We start from the raw sequence: 16,237 nt of genomic DNA, 5'->3' as shown, positions 1-16,237 counted from the left end.
AGCTGGCAGTGGACCTACTGGTTCATGAGCTTGCGGAAGCCGGCGTGTGTGATGACATAGGGCACGTCCGGGTGCTTGGCCGCCGGCTTGGTGCAGAGGCACGTCTTGCCCCCGTCGCATTTCTGCTTGGGCTTTTGCCTCTCGAGTTCCACGAAGGCGAGGTGCTGCTCGCGGCTGTCTTAGTCTTGTGCGTTGTTCTTCTTCTTGTTGTTGTTCTTGTCAGCTGCTTTAGATTCGGACTTGCCCTTGCCCTTGACTGGAGGCTCTTCCTCTTCCTACTCTTCCTTGTCCTCGTCATTGCCGTGCCTGGTGCCAAAGGGACACCGGACTACGTACTCAAAGGTATAGGCAACCTCCTTGCAGGCCTTCTTGTAATCCTCATCGGCGTTACGTGACGCCGAGACGGTTGAATCAGCGGGTATTCTTGGCCGGCCAGCGGTTCTTACCGCGGTCGTCATCGGCAGGGGCAGATGCGGGTGCAGGTGAAGAGACCTCGGCCTCGGGAGCAGTAGTCTTGGCCTTCTTGTTGGCACCGGACGGCGTTCCGGTTGAGCGTCTTTCAGGAGGCATTATACGTTCTCTGATTTTGTTTCGTGTGGCACGGATGGGTATAAGTGAGTCTAACAGGAATAGCTATTCTACTAGTAGGTGGGAAATAGGAAGGATGAGAGCTCCTTCAATGGCACTATGAAAGGGGAGCCGTGTTTAAGAGTCGTTGGACGTCCGTGGGGGGGGCGAGCCACCGATGTCACTCTCGAAAGTCAAAAAAGTTGCAGAGCTAAAAGTTCTTTGCCTTTCCATCCGACGACGCGCGCAGAACGCGTTTGAGCTTCCCTGAGTATGACGAAATGTTGATCTGGTCCACGGATCCCTCCATCCCTGGACGCGTCGTGCCATGTGACACTCAGGCTGATCGAGATAACGTTTCTTTCTTTTTGTATTGTCCATGCTAGCAGGAGTACAGCCAAGGCCCAAGAGCCAGCAAAAGGTCTTCCAAAAACTGATAAGCAGGTCTGGGAAACATTATGATATAGCCAGCTGTGCGGGAAATAAGTCCGCCTTGCTTCGGGGCTAGGACCGGGCAACCGCCTGTATTGACCGCTGCTCGCCACTTCTTCCCTTTAAGCCTGGTACGGGTATAGTTGGAAAGGATGCGGGCACGACACAATGGCTTTGAACAGATGCTAGCAATTCCAAGAGAGTGGTATATGTCATGGAACTTGCCAGGGCCCATTCGAGGATGACCGAATAGAATGTGTTGCTTCATTCATTGCTTCTCAGAGCCAGCTGCACCTTCGCCGTGCTCGAGAGCATGCATCTGAGGGCGTCGCTGGGAACATGATCTCTTCACTCTCGGCATAGAGAACCACAGCCTCGACCTGAACTTTGCAGACAGTTGCGTAGCAATGACTGTTCGGTACTTGCAGCGGCCTGCGCGAGACCGAAGATGTCAGCGCTGAGCGAGCAGCCTCACGAGGCCCTGCTGACTATTGCTGCAGAACTCAACGTACTTCTTGAAACCCACTGGTGAATGTTGTACATTGGCTTCATATTGATACATATTGAACACTACCTCTCGCGGAGGCTCTAATGCTTGAGTTTTTCTGCAGCCCGACCTTGGCCACGCCATCCCCTGTACCGGCTAAACGTACCACGAGAATTCTGCTTGGGGCGATCGTGCCCTTCTGTCCTCGTCTGCAGCCATGGCATCTTCTCCCTTTAACGACGGTAGCTCTATCCTCCCACGCCACATTCAAACGCCGAGCTTTGTGCGGCCCTTCTGGCGCCTCCGTGCAACAATCTTGCGTCCGTCCTTGGTCTTCATGCGGGAAACGAAGCCGTGTCTGCGCTTCTGGATCAGGCGGGTGTTGCGGTTCATGGTGTTGCGAGGACCGCAGCGGAGCTGCATGGCGCCCAGGGCAGGGTGCTCCGTGATGGCGCTCGTGGGGACCAAGTCGGCGACGGCGCCATCGACGGTCGAGGGAGTGAACGGCGCGGCATTCGGCCGGCGGAAGGCGGATGTGAGAGGTGTAATGGACGGACGCAACGAGGGGAAGGAGGAGAATGTCCTATGGTGCCGGTTAGCTGCTGTCTTCCACCTCTGCTGTTAGGGGTACAAAACGCACCTTTGTGATATCGATTGAGTGACGACGCGCACCGGCTGAGTAGCCGGGCGGGTGAGGAAAGCCCTCGTCAGGCCTGTGATGGATTGACGCATCATCTTGGCGGCAATTGTGTGGTTGTCGTCGAGCGGCGTGGAGCTCAAAGTGACACTATCGACAGCCTCGAGATTTTGCGGGAAGACTTTCCTGCAGTCGAACGGCAATTCCCGTCGCTCATGCATCAAACGGGGTTCCACCGTTCGGACGGGGCTTCAACTGCACGCAAGACATTGCATGAGGCGGGTGTTTCAGCCAATTAAAGTTGGGGTAAGCTGGAGTCCTCGCAGCCAATGATCGACCCTGCCGGCAGCCGCAAGCCCCGAACCGCACCTGCCCGCCCCCACTTGGTTCCATTCGCCGGCTCACTGTGGACAGCTTGCCTGAGCTAACAATACTCCGTACCCAAGCACAAGCTGTCAGACCCAGCTTGCGACCAGGTCCGGAGCCTGGCCCTGCTTCTTTCCATCTCCAATCCCAATATTTTCCATTCTTGTCCCTCCTTTGCAACCCCTCCGGAATCCGAAGAAAAGCAAAGAGAGGCCAACATGGATTTCCTTCAACGCCTCGCGCGGTTCTTGGACCGACCACTCTTCCCGTGGAAGCGCCTCATTCTCGGCTTCTCGGTCGGCCAGTTCGTCTTTGAGAGCTTCCTCTCGCTCCGCCAGTACCAGGTCCTCAAAAACACCAAGCCTCCCAAGGTTCTCGAACAGGAAGTCTCCCAGGAAGTTTTCGACAAGTCTCAAGCCTACGGTCGCGCCAAAGCAGAATTTGGTTTCATCAGCGGTCTCTGGGGTCAGGTCCAGAACATTGCCTTTATCCAATTCGACGTCCTCCCCAAGCTCTGGTCATGGTCCGGTCACCTGCTGCTCAAGTTCGCGCCGGCGCGCTTCACCGGCGAGATATCCCAGTCCATCGTCTTCGTCCTCGCCTTTATCATGATCCAGCAGGTCCTCTCGCTGCCCAGCTCCATCTACCAGACCTTTGTGCTGGAGGAGAAGTTTGGCTTCAACAAGCAAACGCCCAAGCTCTTCATCACCGACATGATCAAGTCTCAGCTCCTCGCCTTTGTTCTCGCTCCCCCGATCCTCGCCGGTTTCCTCTCCATTGTGAAGAAGACGGGCAACCAGTTCTTCTTCTACCTCTGGGCGTTCGCCGCCGGTCTCCAAGTCTTCATGATCACAATCTACCCGGTCGCCATCCTGCCCCTGTTCAACAAGCTGTCGCCCTTGGAAGAGGGCGAGCTGAAGAACGGTGTCGAGAGTCTTGCCAAGAGCCTGAACTTTCCCCTCCACGAGCTCTATGTGATTGACGGAAGCAAGCGCAGCGCCCACAGCAACGCCTACTTCTTTGGTCTCCCCTGGAAGAAGCACATTGTCATCTACGATACCCTCATTGAGAAGAGCGAGACGCAGGAGGTTGTTGCCGTTCTGGCCCACGAGCTTGGCCATTGGAGTCTCGGCCACACCACGCGCCTCTTTGGCATCTCTCAGGTATGCCGTTACCATGAATCGACGTAACATCATATACTAACAACGATAGGCTCACTTCCTCTACATCTTTGCCCTCTTCTCCGTATTCATCAGCAATAACTCCCTGTATGCCGACTTTGGCTTCCTCACGGAGCATCCCATCATCATCGGCTTCATCCTCTTCTCCGATGCGCTCTCCCCCATGGATACCGTCGTCAAGCTGCTCATGAACATCTTGAGCCGCAAGTACGAGTTCCAGGCCGACGCCTTTGCCCAAAAGCTCGGATACTCGGCTGAGCTGGCTAGATCCCTCCTCAAGCTCCAGATCCAGAACCTCAGCTCCATGGACGCCGATTGGATGTACGCGACCTACCACTTCTCTCACCCGCACCTGTCAGAGCGCCTTAATGCGCTCAACTGGAAGTCTACGGGCAAGGTCACATCGGAGGAGCCTACCGTGGGCAAGACCTCTGGAAGAGACGAGTTGTAAAGGGGGAGTTGATTGAATAGAGTGCTTGCGTCTTTCAAGAGCATTATCGGGGTTCACACTCCGCAGACATATTTGTATTACTACTAGGTCACCCAACGAACGGGATGGTGACTCCTCGGGTCAAGGAAGCAAATGAAATAAATCGTTTTACGCAGTGAAACCAGTCATGTTTCCTTCCCACAGAGACAGCTCACCGCCTCGGGGCTCTCATGTTGGCCAGCACTCGTGCCAGCAGCTCCTCTCTCGTGTCGTTGTCCTGCGGAAACAGGTTTCGCTATGATACATGTAAGTAAACAATGACGGAGACGGAGAACAGAGCTGCAAATACCGCCGCAAGCCACCTCCTCATCTCCTCTCGGGTCCAGTCCTCAGGTTTGCCTGTGGGATCCGGCCCCGCGGGGAACATGTCGCCGCCGTAGATGGCCCACACAGCTACCGCCGTGACCAAGCCGCCGAATGCTAGTGAATTGTCAGCAATTAGTTCTCTCGTTGGGCGTAACGATATGTGGCTTTACCGAGTACGGCATTCTAATAAAGTGTTAGCAGAGTGACAAAATGCAACCACGGTGGGATATACGGACCCTGGATCTCATGGCATTGTCGAGTGGTGTAGGCATCGTGAGTAGATGTGGCGGTGCAGTGACAGTGTGGTGGTCTTGTGCTACTAATGGCCGGAACCTTAGGTTTTCAACGCTGCGAACAGAAGTAGAAAGAGCACTAAATATAAGGCATGCGAAAAGCTTAGAGGACACTTTTGGTAACGTGTTATGCGACGTGTTCGTTTACAAACTGGATTGAGTTGAAGCGTCGTCAACCCATGCGCAAGGTACAGGCCGAGGGTTTTGGTGCAGCGCCACGTCTACCCCGAGAGCTTTCGGGGGTATGTGACGCGTGCCACAGTGACGTCCCATCTGAAATGGTGTGGTGCTGCTGCTGCTGCCTGTGGCTGTGGCTGTGGAGGAAAAGGGAAACTGAAAATCCGTGGGACCCGACGGGACCCGACTCCGCTTCTCGGTGTGGTCGGTGACAAACCTCCCCCGACGACCTGGGGAGTTCCAGCACGCCCCGATAAGATAAGGTCGGAGCCTCGAGAGATGCATCCCCCTCCCCAGTTTGACTCGACACTCGATGCAAAGCGTTGGCCCGTGCGCTTCGCTGCCACAGGGGTCCATCCCACAAAATCAATTTTCCATCCAAAAAAGCCCACGAAAGTCTCACGACAGCAACCACTCAATCCGACCAGACAAGACCCCCCCCTCCGTTGTCGCTAATCCCCCCCGAAAAATACCGCCAAGATGCCTCGCGAAATCGGTGATATCAAGCAGGTATGTCGCAGGAATACTTAGCAACGCTGAATTGCTGTCCGTTTGAAAATTCCCTGGGAGAAATTTGACTAACAATTGCTGTTTTCTATAGTTCATTGAGATTGCCCGGAGAAAGGACGCTTCCTGTATGCCATGACCTAAATCTCCTCCCTACTACTTGCCCGACGAAGCCGAACAAACAATAGTGTTTGCCTGAACGCAACGAACCCACGAGCTTCGAAGAGAAAAAAAAAAAAAAAGAGGAAACCTCAAAGAAAGGAACAGCATTTTCTAACGTGTACCGAAATTATAGCCGCTCGCATCAAGAAGAGCACCAAGAACTCCCAGATCAAGTTCAAGGTCCGCTGCCAGCGCCACCTCTACACCCTCGTCCTTAAGGACTCCGACAAGGCCGAGAAGCTCAAGCAGTCCCTTCCCCCTCGTACGTTTTGAGCCCTCCTACACCGTCCCTGTCCCGGCGCATTCTTCTCTCTCCCTCCCTGAGTCCCGCCTTTCAGGAAGACATTACTCCCAGTCGAGAAAAGAGAGAAAGGAGGAGAACCTGCAGATGGGGGCCATTCGCAGATCACAGAGCTTGATGCTAACCGCGACCCCCCTTACAGAGCTCCAGATCAAGGACGTCCCCAAGAAGAACCCCAAGGGCAAGTCCTCCGCATAAGGGATTCCCGTAAAAACGTTTCGAAACAAAAACCGTCAAAAAACTTTTAGCTTCGATGGGGATATAAAAAGCATGAGTACGGATAGCCTGTCATGAGGTCAATGGAATGAAGACTTGTTTGTTCCCCAACAACCCTGGGTTCTGTGTTTTTTTTCGTGGGGCTATTCGCCGGTCGGTCTACTTGGGGAAAATGAGGTTTTGAAAGCGCAGTGCTTGTTTTTCCCTCAGACCTGTACCTTGAATGGTACGGGAACGGGGGAGGCAACCTGTGTCACCACATACATGGCGTCGAGGAATATCACCTAGGCAATTTGCGAGATGAGATGGAGACTGTGTCAACGTTTGTTGCTAGTCAGACATTTCCCGCCAACGCAGAAACCATTGAACACAAAGGACTGTCACCACCCGTGCCCCCTTTCCCCAACGGCTATGCTCCCTTAAAAACCGGACAGCGCCAATAACACTCTCGGAGGCCATCTACCATCTAAACGCCAAAGGCTCCGTGTCTCTGGTTTATCGACGTTTCTGCCATCACAGGCACCTCACATGAGCCGCTTGTAGTGCCAAATGTCCGTCCCCGTCACAAATTCCTGAATGCCAGCCCACTCCTTGAACCCCTCATGCTCCGCGATCGCCTTGTGCTGTTCCACCGTCTCCCAGCCGCAGTACATGACATACTCTTCGAGGTCCTCGGCGGCCTTTTCGATTCGCCAACCGCCGCGGACGGGGAACGGCTTCGACGACTCCTCGACAATCCACTTGGCCTCGGCGTACTTCTTGACAAACTCCTCCTTCTTCTCCGACTTCACCCCGAACCGCCCGACGCTGAGCACCGGCGCCGTCAGGAGGGATGGCGGCTCGTCTTGCGCCTTCTTCTTGCCCTCTACTTTGCTCTCTTCCACCTCGGGCACCGTCGCTTCTGGTTGCTTGCCCTTGGAGTCCGTCTCCGCTTCCGCAGCCCCTTCCTTCGTCTCTGGTGGCGCTGATGTAGACTTCGCAAAGACGGGCGCGTCAATGTGAAAAAATAGCACGCTTCGCGGGCCCTCGATGTGAATGTGTGGCATCAGCTTGGCCATGACGTTCTGGTTCTCGGGCGACGCGATCCACTCCCCATGCGCCTGCGGCGAATCCCACTGCGCCGCCAGGAGTACCACGGTCGGGTCCTCGACCTGCTGGAGGATGGCGGTGCCGCGCTCTATCCGGGTCGGCGGCAGGCCGGGCTTCTGCCGCAGAACCCAAGTGTCCTGAACGGTCTGGCAGTAGTCCATGAGCTCCTTGACCTCCTCGGTGAGGGGCCCCTTGAATTGGAGAAGGGCGAGCTCCGTCACAGCCATAGTTGCGAGCTTGTTCGATTTTGACGGCGAGGGCGAGTTTGGTTTCTTCTGCAGATAGAGATATCGAGTTGAAGACGGCAATTCCGGGGTTCGCGGGGTCAGCGGGAAGCTCTTCGCGCGGGGTTCGGTGCGGGCCGGGGGATAGTACAAAGGTACTTTGGAGCTTCGAGCATAAAGATACAGGGGAGGGCCTCTCTCTGCTCGAGATGATGTCTCGGGAAGAATTTCAGGCCTTGCCAAAGTCTTTGTGTTTTCTATCCGCTCAAGTCAAGATCGGAGCATCCGAGGAGATAATGGAGTATGAAAGTCCACATGGCGGGGCGGCGAGGCTGCAGGATGATACCGTTGCAGGGCGAGTGACGCTGACGCCCGGCGAGGAGCGGCACAGACGTGACGGTCCTAGGTTAGTGTAGGAGCCGGTAGCTTAGTGATAGGCTCAATTGTGTGACAGCCTAAAGCTCACATGCATTGTTCTTCCGTCTGAAGAGGCCAAGCAAGCTCGAACTTCCCCTCAATGCTTTGGCTCTCCTGGACGATTACCCCGCCGTTGCAGTATTTCCTCCATGGATTATACTTTTGCCCGTTGTCTGTAGGTAAAGGTTCCAAGTCTTTGATAGCTCTACGCAAGGTTGCACGTCGTTACTTGAGCTAAGTCGCAATACGAAAAAGTTGGCTCCCATGGCACGTTGATGTGGTCAGACACTGGTTAAGTCGGCATCTCGTCGCTTGTTGTGGAGCATCCGCCTACAATGGCTCAAGCATATTGAGCTTTTCGGTTTCTGGGTCATCTCTGAGATCTGACAATCGCAGAGTAGAGGCTGTCCATGAGCCTGAGAGCGATATTCTTCACAATGCTCCATGCGAAGTCATTTACAGCGGTGTCATTCCTTGGTATATACTACCGCAAACGCAGCATGTAGCCATGATTGCTGAAATTGGGCGCTTGAAAGCATTGGCGAGATGAGAACATCATCGGCCTCCGTTCCTGCCAAGCGGTTGCTTGTTTCTGGTTATCGTGCTCGGCGATCGACAAGTCTCCTTAGGTGAGGAGATAGACCCGCAAATGCACTGCGCAGTCTGCGCCTCGGTGGTCAAGCTGAAAGCTCCCCGGTACGCCCGGCGAGGGATCTAACGGCAGGGTATCGATAAGCCAACCTTTGTGTTCGCGGCATCCACTGCCTGCCGGTAAGCGTTGATGTCTGGTGGAAAACGGTGCTCCAGGTACGGCCGCCGCTGCATTTCTCGACGAGCCTCACGAGAGCTGGCATCGAGACAGTTGACTTGAGCCTTCTCGATATGATGCGGCGATGCAGACCGTTTCCCAATCCGAGACACGGCGCTGCCAAACGATGAAGGTGTTACGAATTGGAGAGACAAGAGGGCTTCGTGTGACGGGTTGTCGTAACCCCTTGGCGCTCGTTCTCCCTTTCCCCTGAAATTGTAGTTGCCGCGATGCTTCACCGCCTCGAGTCTCGGTTCTTTCTCTGTGTCATCCACGATGCAATCTCTTCGTTAGTGGCTGGGTGAACGCATATCGAGTCCGTGATCGGTGGTGTTGGTCGCATCGGACTGCCCATGTTGGTCAGAGGCTCTTGGCCGGGGTGAATTGCCTAGACGGACGCCCTTGGAGCAGATCGGTGCTACCACAGCCCTTACCACGAACGAGTAAAGGCATCAGACGAAACGACGCTCGATCGCCCTAATGACATAGTTGGCGATTTAGGGGTCGTCGTCAAATAGTCTGGCACTTCTGGGCTATTCTGCCGTCGTAAGCTCGAAGCTCTCGGCGGTGGCTTGGAGACGCCCATAGCTGTTGCCTGCAAGCCTGATTTGCTTATGGTGCTGTTGGAGACTGCTGGTAATGAGCCGCGAGGCTTGTTGCTTCGCATCGCTTTGAATGGAAGACATATTAGGTACTCCGTACTCCGTACAGTTACCGTACAGTTACGGGCAATAGAGGTACCAGGCAGCCAGTCAGCATTAAATCGAAGCCTTGAGAGAAGAGTCGATTCAGCTGCTGTTTGGAACCACTCAGGTAGTAGCTCGAGAGCTCCAAAGCTGTCAGCTTCGCATGCGAAACGTCAGTCTCGAGCAGCTGGGCGTTGGATATGGCGCTATCAAAAGCTCCTGTTCCCAACTTGGGCAACTTGGTGTACTCAAGTCATGTCCCCCACCATCAGGGCTGTGCAGGAGACAGAATGTATCCTGAAGGTAAGAAGTGCCTGTGCAAAGGAACCTGCCCGTGAGGTGCCATGTACGAAGTACTCCGTACCACAGACAAGTACAAGTACCGCAGGTGACAGAGCTAGTGCAAGGCAAGAAGCAGGTCGCCATTGATGGCTGCCCTCCTTCCACCGTTCCACGGATTCCACCTGCAGCAATCCCTGTCAAGGCAATCGGGTGCTTGCCGGGAAACTGCCCGCCCACCAGGCCGGGAACATAATCAGTCATCAGGGGATAGACGAGAGAGCGAGCCAATGGAGGAGCACAGCCGTCATGCTGGCACGGCGTGGTGCCGCAAGGAAGCAAGGTACCAAGTATAGGCCATTCGACGGTCTATTCCCTGGCTACGTTGTGTTGGACCCCCAAGTAACATTATTGATGACAAGTAAGCGTAATGACTGACGGGCAACATCATCAAAAGCCGTCACGCGCCAGACGGAAGCATAGCCCTTACTGTGGAAGGTTAGCAACTTACCAAGTACATACCTAACGTTTCGAGGACATCATTGTGCTTCTCCCGGAGCTGCGTTTCGTCCCAAGTCCCAACAAGACCTGCATCGTGCACTTGGCCCAATGAGCAACGAGGCACTTACCTAGGCATGGGCGTGGGCGTGGACTTCCATTAGTTCCATCGAATCGAGTCGACCCTGAGAGCTTCCAAAAGTTTTTCTTGTGGCTGGACAACCAACCGCCACGGGATCTGGAAACATTCCACCCCCGGACTGGGACCCCCGTTCTCCCGCATGGCATCTAAATCAAGTCTCAATTGCGATACCGTCTTTTCTCTGTCCGTCAAGGTTCTTCCCAAGCAGTAGGGAGACCGTAAGCCCCCAAGCTCGGGTGTCTAGGCATTCGAACAGCAGAGCAGGTTTGAATCAACCTCACACCCCCAGTTTCCGTCGGTCATGACACAGTTTTCTCGCCAAGTATGGACTATCCATCACAACAAAAGTATCCCGTAGGCACGCTACCTTGCCTGCTCTTACCCCCCTCTGGTGATCGTCTTTCCCCATGTTTCCTGTCTGATGGTGACCCGTCGAGACCATCTCCAGTCTCCTTGTCCTTGTCCACGTCGAGCTCCAGCAGCTGCGCAACCACGTTGTCTAATTTGCGGCTTGCCCATCCACCACCCCCCGGAACCTAGGAAAGCTAAATTGCCTAACTGAATCCAGCGTCCCATTCTCTCGTCCTCTAATAAAAGTCCTTGGATTACTGTATTACCAACGAGCTAGACCACTCCTTCTCAAGTTCTCCTGGAGTCCTGCATCCATCCTCCTGTCTATCTTCTTACTACCTACTCACGCGCCGCTGATCGTCACCCGCTTCCGCTTCCGCCTCTCTTCTCTCACACTCTCTCCCAACAACTTTTTTTTCTGCTTCACCACCCTCTCTCGCTCTCTCTGCCTCTCGCTCTCCACCACTTGCGCCAACACCCACCCGCCTCGTCAAGCCTTCTATCACGACCCATCTTGCAGCCATTGTCTCGATTCGCTCCGCTACCGCTACTACCCACCAATTGACCCCTCACAGCACCACCCATTCGGCACCCCCTAGACGACCCTGACGGTTGGGCTACCTATGCGCTACCTCTAGCACGGCTCTCGAACAACTGCACGATACCGATAACCTCTATCTGCTTCTCTCGCGCACCTTGGCTTTTGACTATTTGCACCACCGAGCAACGCGTCACATGGCTGTCTTTGCTCCAGAAACGCGAAACGGGGCTGACAGCATTGCCATCAATGGCATACCACCCGCCGCCTATGTAAATGGCAACGGCAACCTGGCGCATCGTCTCAAAATGGAACGCAAACAGTCCACGCCCATGATGCCGGCCTTCATGGTCTCGGCACCTGGAAAAGTCATCGTTTTTGGAGAGCACGCCGTCGTTCACGGCAAGGTACGTTTGCGCCCAAAATCCCCCCTTTTTCCCCTGCATCATTTTGGCCCATGTTCTTACTGACCCACGTCGGACCAACAGGCCGCAATCGCCGCTGCCATCTCGTTGCGATCATACCTTCTCGTCACCTCCCTCTCCAAGTCGAGGAGAACAGTCTCCCTCCGTTTCCCAGATATCGACCTCCAACACACATGGAATATCGACGACCTGCCGTGGGCCACCTTCCAGCACCCTTCAAAGAAGAAGTCCTACTACGACCTTGTGACGGAGCTTGACCCGGACCTGGTTGCAGCCATCCAACCAAACCTCGCCGAGATATCACCACACAAGTCTGACCAAGTACGAAAAGTGCACCAGAACTCGGCCTCGGCCTTCTTGTACATCTTCCTGTCGCTTGGCCACCAGTCTTTCACAGGATGTCTTTACACTCTGCGATCAACGATTCCCATCGGTGCTGGTCTGGGCAGCAGCGCGTCGATCGCCGTCTGCCTGGCAGCGGCTCTTTTGCTGCAGCTGCGCACATTGTCAGGCCCACACCCAGATCAGCCCCCTGACGAGGCTAGATTGCAAGTGGAGAGAATCAACCGGTGGGCGTTTGTCTGCGAGATGTGCATACACGGCAACCCTTCAGGCGTCGACAACACCGTTTCAACTCAAGGCAAGGCTGTGGTCTTCCAGCGGACAGATTACAACAAACCCCCGGCCGTGCGACCTCTCTGGGACTTCCCCGAGCTCCCCCTTCTCCTCGTCGACACGAGGCAGGCCAAGTCGACGGCATTTGAAGTGGCCAAAGTCGGCAAGCTCAAGAAGACGCACCCGGAGCTGGTTGGCAGTATCCTGGATGCCATCGACAAAGTTACGCGTGCGGCAGACACTCTGATTGGAAATGAAACATTTGACAACGAGGAGGAAGAAAGTCTACGGAAGGTGGGAGAGCTGATGACGATCAACCACGGATTACTCGTCTCTTTGGGGGTGTCCCACCCGCGTCTGGAGCGGATAAGAGAGTTGGTGGATCACGAAGGCATTGGATGGACGAAGCTGACCGGCGCTGGCGGCGGCGGTTGCTCCATCACTCTGCTGAAGCCCGATGTGCCCAAGGACAAGCTCAACCGGCTGGAAACTCAACTGGAGGACGAAGGCTACGAAAAATTCGAGACAACGCTTGGCGGTGATGGCGTTGGCGTGCTCTGGCCGGCAGTGCTCAAGAACGGAATGGACGAAGACAATGATGGCGGCATGGAAATCGACCAAGAGAGCTTCCTGAATGCCGACGGCAACGAGGGCGTCGAGAAGCTGGTGGGCGTTCACGGGGGCGTAGGCGAGCGAGAAGGCTGGAAGTTCTGGCGAGTCGAGAGCCATTGATGAGGTTGCGACAAGCTTCAATCTGCTTCTACACTACCTTTTTCCAACCAGCCGTGCCATGGCGCAAGGCGGGGAAGATTTACTGGCTACATTGGGTTATTTGCCATACGACATGATAATATGAGGAGGAGAAGGGAACAGCTTTGGGTGCGGATTCATGTATCTATTTTTAATCGGCGCTGAGAGCTTAGAAGTCCACCTTGCGGTGCTTAAATTAATGCTTTGTTGATTGACACTGTCGCACGAGGGATGCATCCTCAATTGCAATTGTCTTGGACCTAGCGGTACTTTTTGCAACTGAAATATGTCTTGGGGAGAAATCTGGTGTCAAAAAGTCCAGGGGGCATCTTCCCGTGGTGGGGTATCGGCCGTTGGAGAGCATTTTCCACAGCCCAAAGACAGTCTGATCTCGGCTGGCCCAGCTCAACCCCGCCATAACCCAAAGCCAACCGCAGACATGCCCGCCAAATCAAAGGTCAGCTCCAAAGCCAAGGAAGCTGAGAGCAAGAGTACGTTGGCATCAGCCGTATATTTCCTCGTCGGATCATACAGCTTCTCTCTCTGGACCCTCCTCGTCGCTCACTACCTCTGGTTCCGAGCTTTCTTCCTCCTCCCGCATGCTGACTTACGCTCCCCCGACGCAGGCAAGCAAACACCATCATCATCATCCGCCGCCCAAGCCGCAGCCCAAGAACCACCAAAGACGGTCAACGAGCGGTCCCTCCACCGCTTCTACCAGACGAACCCGCACGAGCGAAAGCGAGAGGAGGCTGGCGGACTCAACAGCCTGACACCCGCGGAGCGACAGGCCTGGGTCAACGCGAGCCTCGTACGCCGCGTGGCGAGCAAGGAGATTTGCCTCAACAACAAGGCGGAGCGCGAGTTCTGGAAGCAGGTCAACCGCGAGAGCCCGCCCATCCGCCGCCTCGACCGGCAAAAGACGCAGGCCGACAAAGGTGGTGCCGCGAGTGCTGCCGCCGGCGTCTACGACTGGGGTAGGGACAAGAACGGCCGCGACGTGGGCGAGTACCCCCTCGAGCAATTCGCCGCGCGCGCCGCCAAGCAGGCTCAGCTTACCGCGCTCGAGATCCTGCACAGGAGGTTCCTTCAGCGGAGGGAGCTTGCGAGCGCCGGAGTCACGGACGCCGCCACGGGCAAACTCGAGGAGATTTCGCAAGAGGATATCCAGGAGGAGACGCAGAGACGGAGAGAGATGTCAGCCATTAGGAAGGAGCTTTACGGCGACAAGATGGGGCCGTACGCGACGGACCCGGAGTGGGACGACGTCGTGCCGATTCCTGCTGAGGAGCCCGAGGGTGCGCTGGCTACGATTGCTTATCCGGAGGACTACGCCGAGGGTAAATAATTCACAATCTCTTACATCCTTGTCTGGCTGCTGCAAGCTGCTACAATTCTGGGCCACTGACACCGTTGTTGTCCTCCAGTCATGAGCTACCTCCGCGCCGTCATGGTAGCCGAGGAATACAGCCCGCGATGCCTCCGCCTCACGGAGCACGTCATCTCCATGAACCCGGCGCACTACACCGTCTGGCTGTACCGCTTCAAGATCGTCCGGGCCCTCGAGACCCCGCTCGCCGATGAGATCGAGTGGCTCAACGAGGTCTCGCTCGAGCACATCAAGAACTACCAGATCTGGCACCACCGGCAGCTGCTCCTGGACCACTACTACGAGGGCATCAAGGCGACGCCCGACGAGGTGAAGCGCTTCGGCCGGTCCGAGACGGAGTTTTTGACGCGCATGCTCGAGGAGGACACGAAGAACTACCACGTCTGGAGCTATAGGCAGTACCTGGTGCGCAAGCTGGGGCTGTGGAACCTGCAGGAGCTGCTGTCGACGCAGAACTGGGTCGAGGAGGACGTGCGCAACAACTCGGCATGGTCGCACCGCTTCTTCCTCGTCTTTAGCGACCCGGCCAACTCTACAGAGGGTTCGCACGCGACCGAGCACGATCCCAAGGTGCCCGCCGACGTGGTCGATCGCGAGATTCGCTACGTCGAGGAGAAGACGCTGCTGGCGCCGCAGAACCAGGCGGCGTGGAATTACCTGCGCGGCGTGTTGGTCAAGGGAGGGCGCAAGCTCGAGACGGCCGAGGCGTTTGCGGGGCAGTTTGTCAAGAATGTCGGCGCGGAGGAGGAGGAGGAGGAGGAGGTGCGCAGCAGCCACGCGCTGGATTTCCTGGCCGAGGTGTTGGCGGAGAAGGGGCAGAAGGAGGAGGCGGCCAAGTACCTGGACCGGTTGGCGGCCAAGTGGGATCCTGTGAGGGCGGGATACTGGAAGTACCGCAAGCAGCAGCTTGGGGCGTGAGGTTTGCATTGCTATCGACGTTGCTGTTTCTATGAATCGAGACACCCCTTTTTGATCGTGCGCAGACGCCTTACGTCGGGCCTATTTCTATACATCCCATCAGGCTTATGCCTGCTGTCCCAGGTCAAGTCCATTCTGTCTCGGAGTCAGCAGGCGAACAAAGAAGAGAAGACAAGGCAAATCTCACCTCTATTCATATGCCGTATAGGACACGTCGTGTCGCTCGTCATCATCGCTCTCGCTTTTATAATCCCAAAAGACCCATTCCAGACTTCCCCATCTCACAACGCGCGAAAGTTTTGGCTCATAATCAACCACCGCCTCGCGCCCCTCGGTGGATTCTTGCCAAACGTATCCCAATTCGGCACCAGCACAAACACCTCGTTGAACGTCTTTGCGGGGGCATCCCGCCCCCTACCATAGTGCACCCTGCCCGTGACCTGCGCCATGATGCTGCACTTTGCGCCCTTTTCGTCGCCGCGCTGGAGGTGCTCCGGGCACCCTAGCGAGAAATCACTGTTGACGACGTGGGCATCGAGAGACTCGACCTCGTGGTGGACGTCGACGCCTTGGGCGTCCAGCAAGGCGACGTACTCGTCGGGACCGCCCTGGAGGACGGCGCCGTTGATGGAGATGTCGGGTGGGGACGGGTATTTAGAGCAGGTTGTCGTGTAGAATTTTTCGAGGGTGCCGCCTTGTTTGCGGCGGTTGAGGGCTTCGTAGTAGGCGTCTGCGAAGTTTGAGGCCGCTGGGGAGGGTTTGTGTTAGTTCTACCATAAGGTGACGATTGAGTTTGGTGGGGGTTGGTTGAAAGTACCGTCGGCCGAGGCCCTCATTTCTGTTTCGCGAGAGGGGAGAGACATGATTGCAATACTTTGTTCGTGTGTTTCAGTCCAAGTTGTGTTGGAAGAGGAAAGTTGGGAATCGTATTGTGTACTCGGCGGTGTTGTCGCAACAATGCAAGTGTTGAGAGGACTCGGGAAGA

General features: G+C 55.7%; 9 protein-coding genes across 9 annotated transcripts; 4 read left to right on the top strand and 5 right to left on the bottom strand.

Moving 5' to 3' along the window:
- Positions 1–14: 14 nt before the first annotated feature.
- Positions 15–570, bottom strand: N0V96_003412 (uncharacterized protein; the record flags this gene model as incomplete). The annotated part of the gene is made up of 2 exons (XM_065756829.1): positions 15–178; positions 447–570. The coding sequence occupies 2 exons, from the start codon at positions 568–570 to the stop codon at positions 15–17; spliced, it is 288 nt and encodes a 95-aa protein (XP_065614596.1).
- A 1,183-nt stretch (positions 571–1,753) lies between these two features.
- Positions 1,754–2,221, bottom strand: N0V96_003411 (uncharacterized protein; the record flags this gene model as incomplete). Its single annotated transcript, XM_053191185.1, has 2 exons — positions 1,754–2,069; positions 2,127–2,221. 2 exons carry the CDS (start codon positions 2,219–2,221, stop codon positions 1,754–1,756), a joined length of 411 nt encoding a protein of 136 aa, XP_053051610.1.
- A 486-nt stretch (positions 2,222–2,707) lies between these two features.
- On the top strand, positions 2,708–4,121 carry STE24 (zinc metalloprotease; the record flags this gene model as incomplete). The annotated part of the gene is made up of 2 exons (XM_053191184.1): positions 2,708–3,652; positions 3,702–4,121. The coding sequence occupies 2 exons, from the start codon at positions 2,708–2,710 to the stop codon at positions 4,119–4,121; spliced, it is 1,365 nt and encodes a 454-aa protein (XP_053051609.1).
- A 274-nt stretch (positions 4,122–4,395) lies between these two features.
- N0V96_003409 (uncharacterized protein) lies at positions 4,396–4,738 on the bottom strand (the record flags this gene model as incomplete). Its single annotated transcript, XM_053191183.2, has 3 exons — positions 4,396–4,580; positions 4,637–4,649; positions 4,703–4,738. 3 exons carry the CDS (start codon positions 4,736–4,738, stop codon positions 4,396–4,398), a joined length of 234 nt encoding a protein of 77 aa, XP_053051608.2.
- A 678-nt stretch (positions 4,739–5,416) lies between these two features.
- RPL38 (60S ribosomal protein eL38) lies at positions 5,417–6,104 on the top strand (the record flags this gene model as incomplete). Its single annotated transcript, XM_053191182.1, has 4 exons — positions 5,417–5,446; positions 5,538–5,571; positions 5,739–5,867; positions 6,049–6,104. 4 exons carry the CDS (start codon positions 5,417–5,419, stop codon positions 6,102–6,104), a joined length of 249 nt encoding a protein of 82 aa, XP_053051607.1.
- A 542-nt stretch (positions 6,105–6,646) lies between these two features.
- Positions 6,647–7,438, bottom strand: N0V96_003407 (uncharacterized protein; the record flags this gene model as incomplete). The annotated part of the gene is made up of 1 exon (XM_053191181.1): positions 6,647–7,438. The coding sequence occupies one exon, from the start codon at positions 7,436–7,438 to the stop codon at positions 6,647–6,649; it is 792 nt and encodes a 263-aa protein (XP_053051606.1).
- A 3,913-nt stretch (positions 7,439–11,351) lies between these two features.
- Positions 11,352–12,926, top strand: ERG12 (Mevalonate kinase; the record flags this gene model as incomplete). The annotated part of the gene is made up of 2 exons (XM_053191180.2): positions 11,352–11,561; positions 11,643–12,926. The coding sequence occupies 2 exons, from the start codon at positions 11,352–11,354 to the stop codon at positions 12,924–12,926; spliced, it is 1,494 nt and encodes a 497-aa protein (XP_053051605.2).
- Positions 12,927–13,383: 457 nt separating this feature from the next.
- On the top strand, positions 13,384–15,252 carry RAM2 (CAAX geranylgeranyltransferase alpha subunit; the record flags this gene model as incomplete). Its single annotated transcript, XM_065756828.1, has 3 exons — positions 13,384–13,435; positions 13,571–14,284; positions 14,372–15,252. The coding sequence occupies 3 exons, from the start codon at positions 13,384–13,386 to the stop codon at positions 15,250–15,252; spliced, it is 1,647 nt and encodes a 548-aa protein (XP_065614595.1).
- A 281-nt stretch (positions 15,253–15,533) lies between these two features.
- N0V96_003404 (uncharacterized protein) lies at positions 15,534–16,115 on the bottom strand (the record flags this gene model as incomplete). Its single annotated transcript, XM_053191178.1, has 2 exons — positions 15,534–16,000; positions 16,070–16,115. The coding sequence occupies 2 exons, from the start codon at positions 16,113–16,115 to the stop codon at positions 15,534–15,536; spliced, it is 513 nt and encodes a 170-aa protein (XP_053051603.1).
- Positions 16,116–16,237: the final 122 nt, after the last annotated feature.

The sequence above is a fragment of the Colletotrichum fioriniae genome, assembly GCF_027942845.1.
Source record: "Colletotrichum fioriniae strain IMI 355084 chromosome Unknown scaffold_3, whole genome shotgun sequence".
NCBI lineage: Eukaryota > Fungi > Ascomycota > Sordariomycetes > Glomerellales > Glomerellaceae > Colletotrichum > Colletotrichum fioriniae.
The sequence above is the reverse complement of the archived record's forward strand: the minus strand, read 5'-3'. Positions and strand labels throughout refer to the sequence as shown.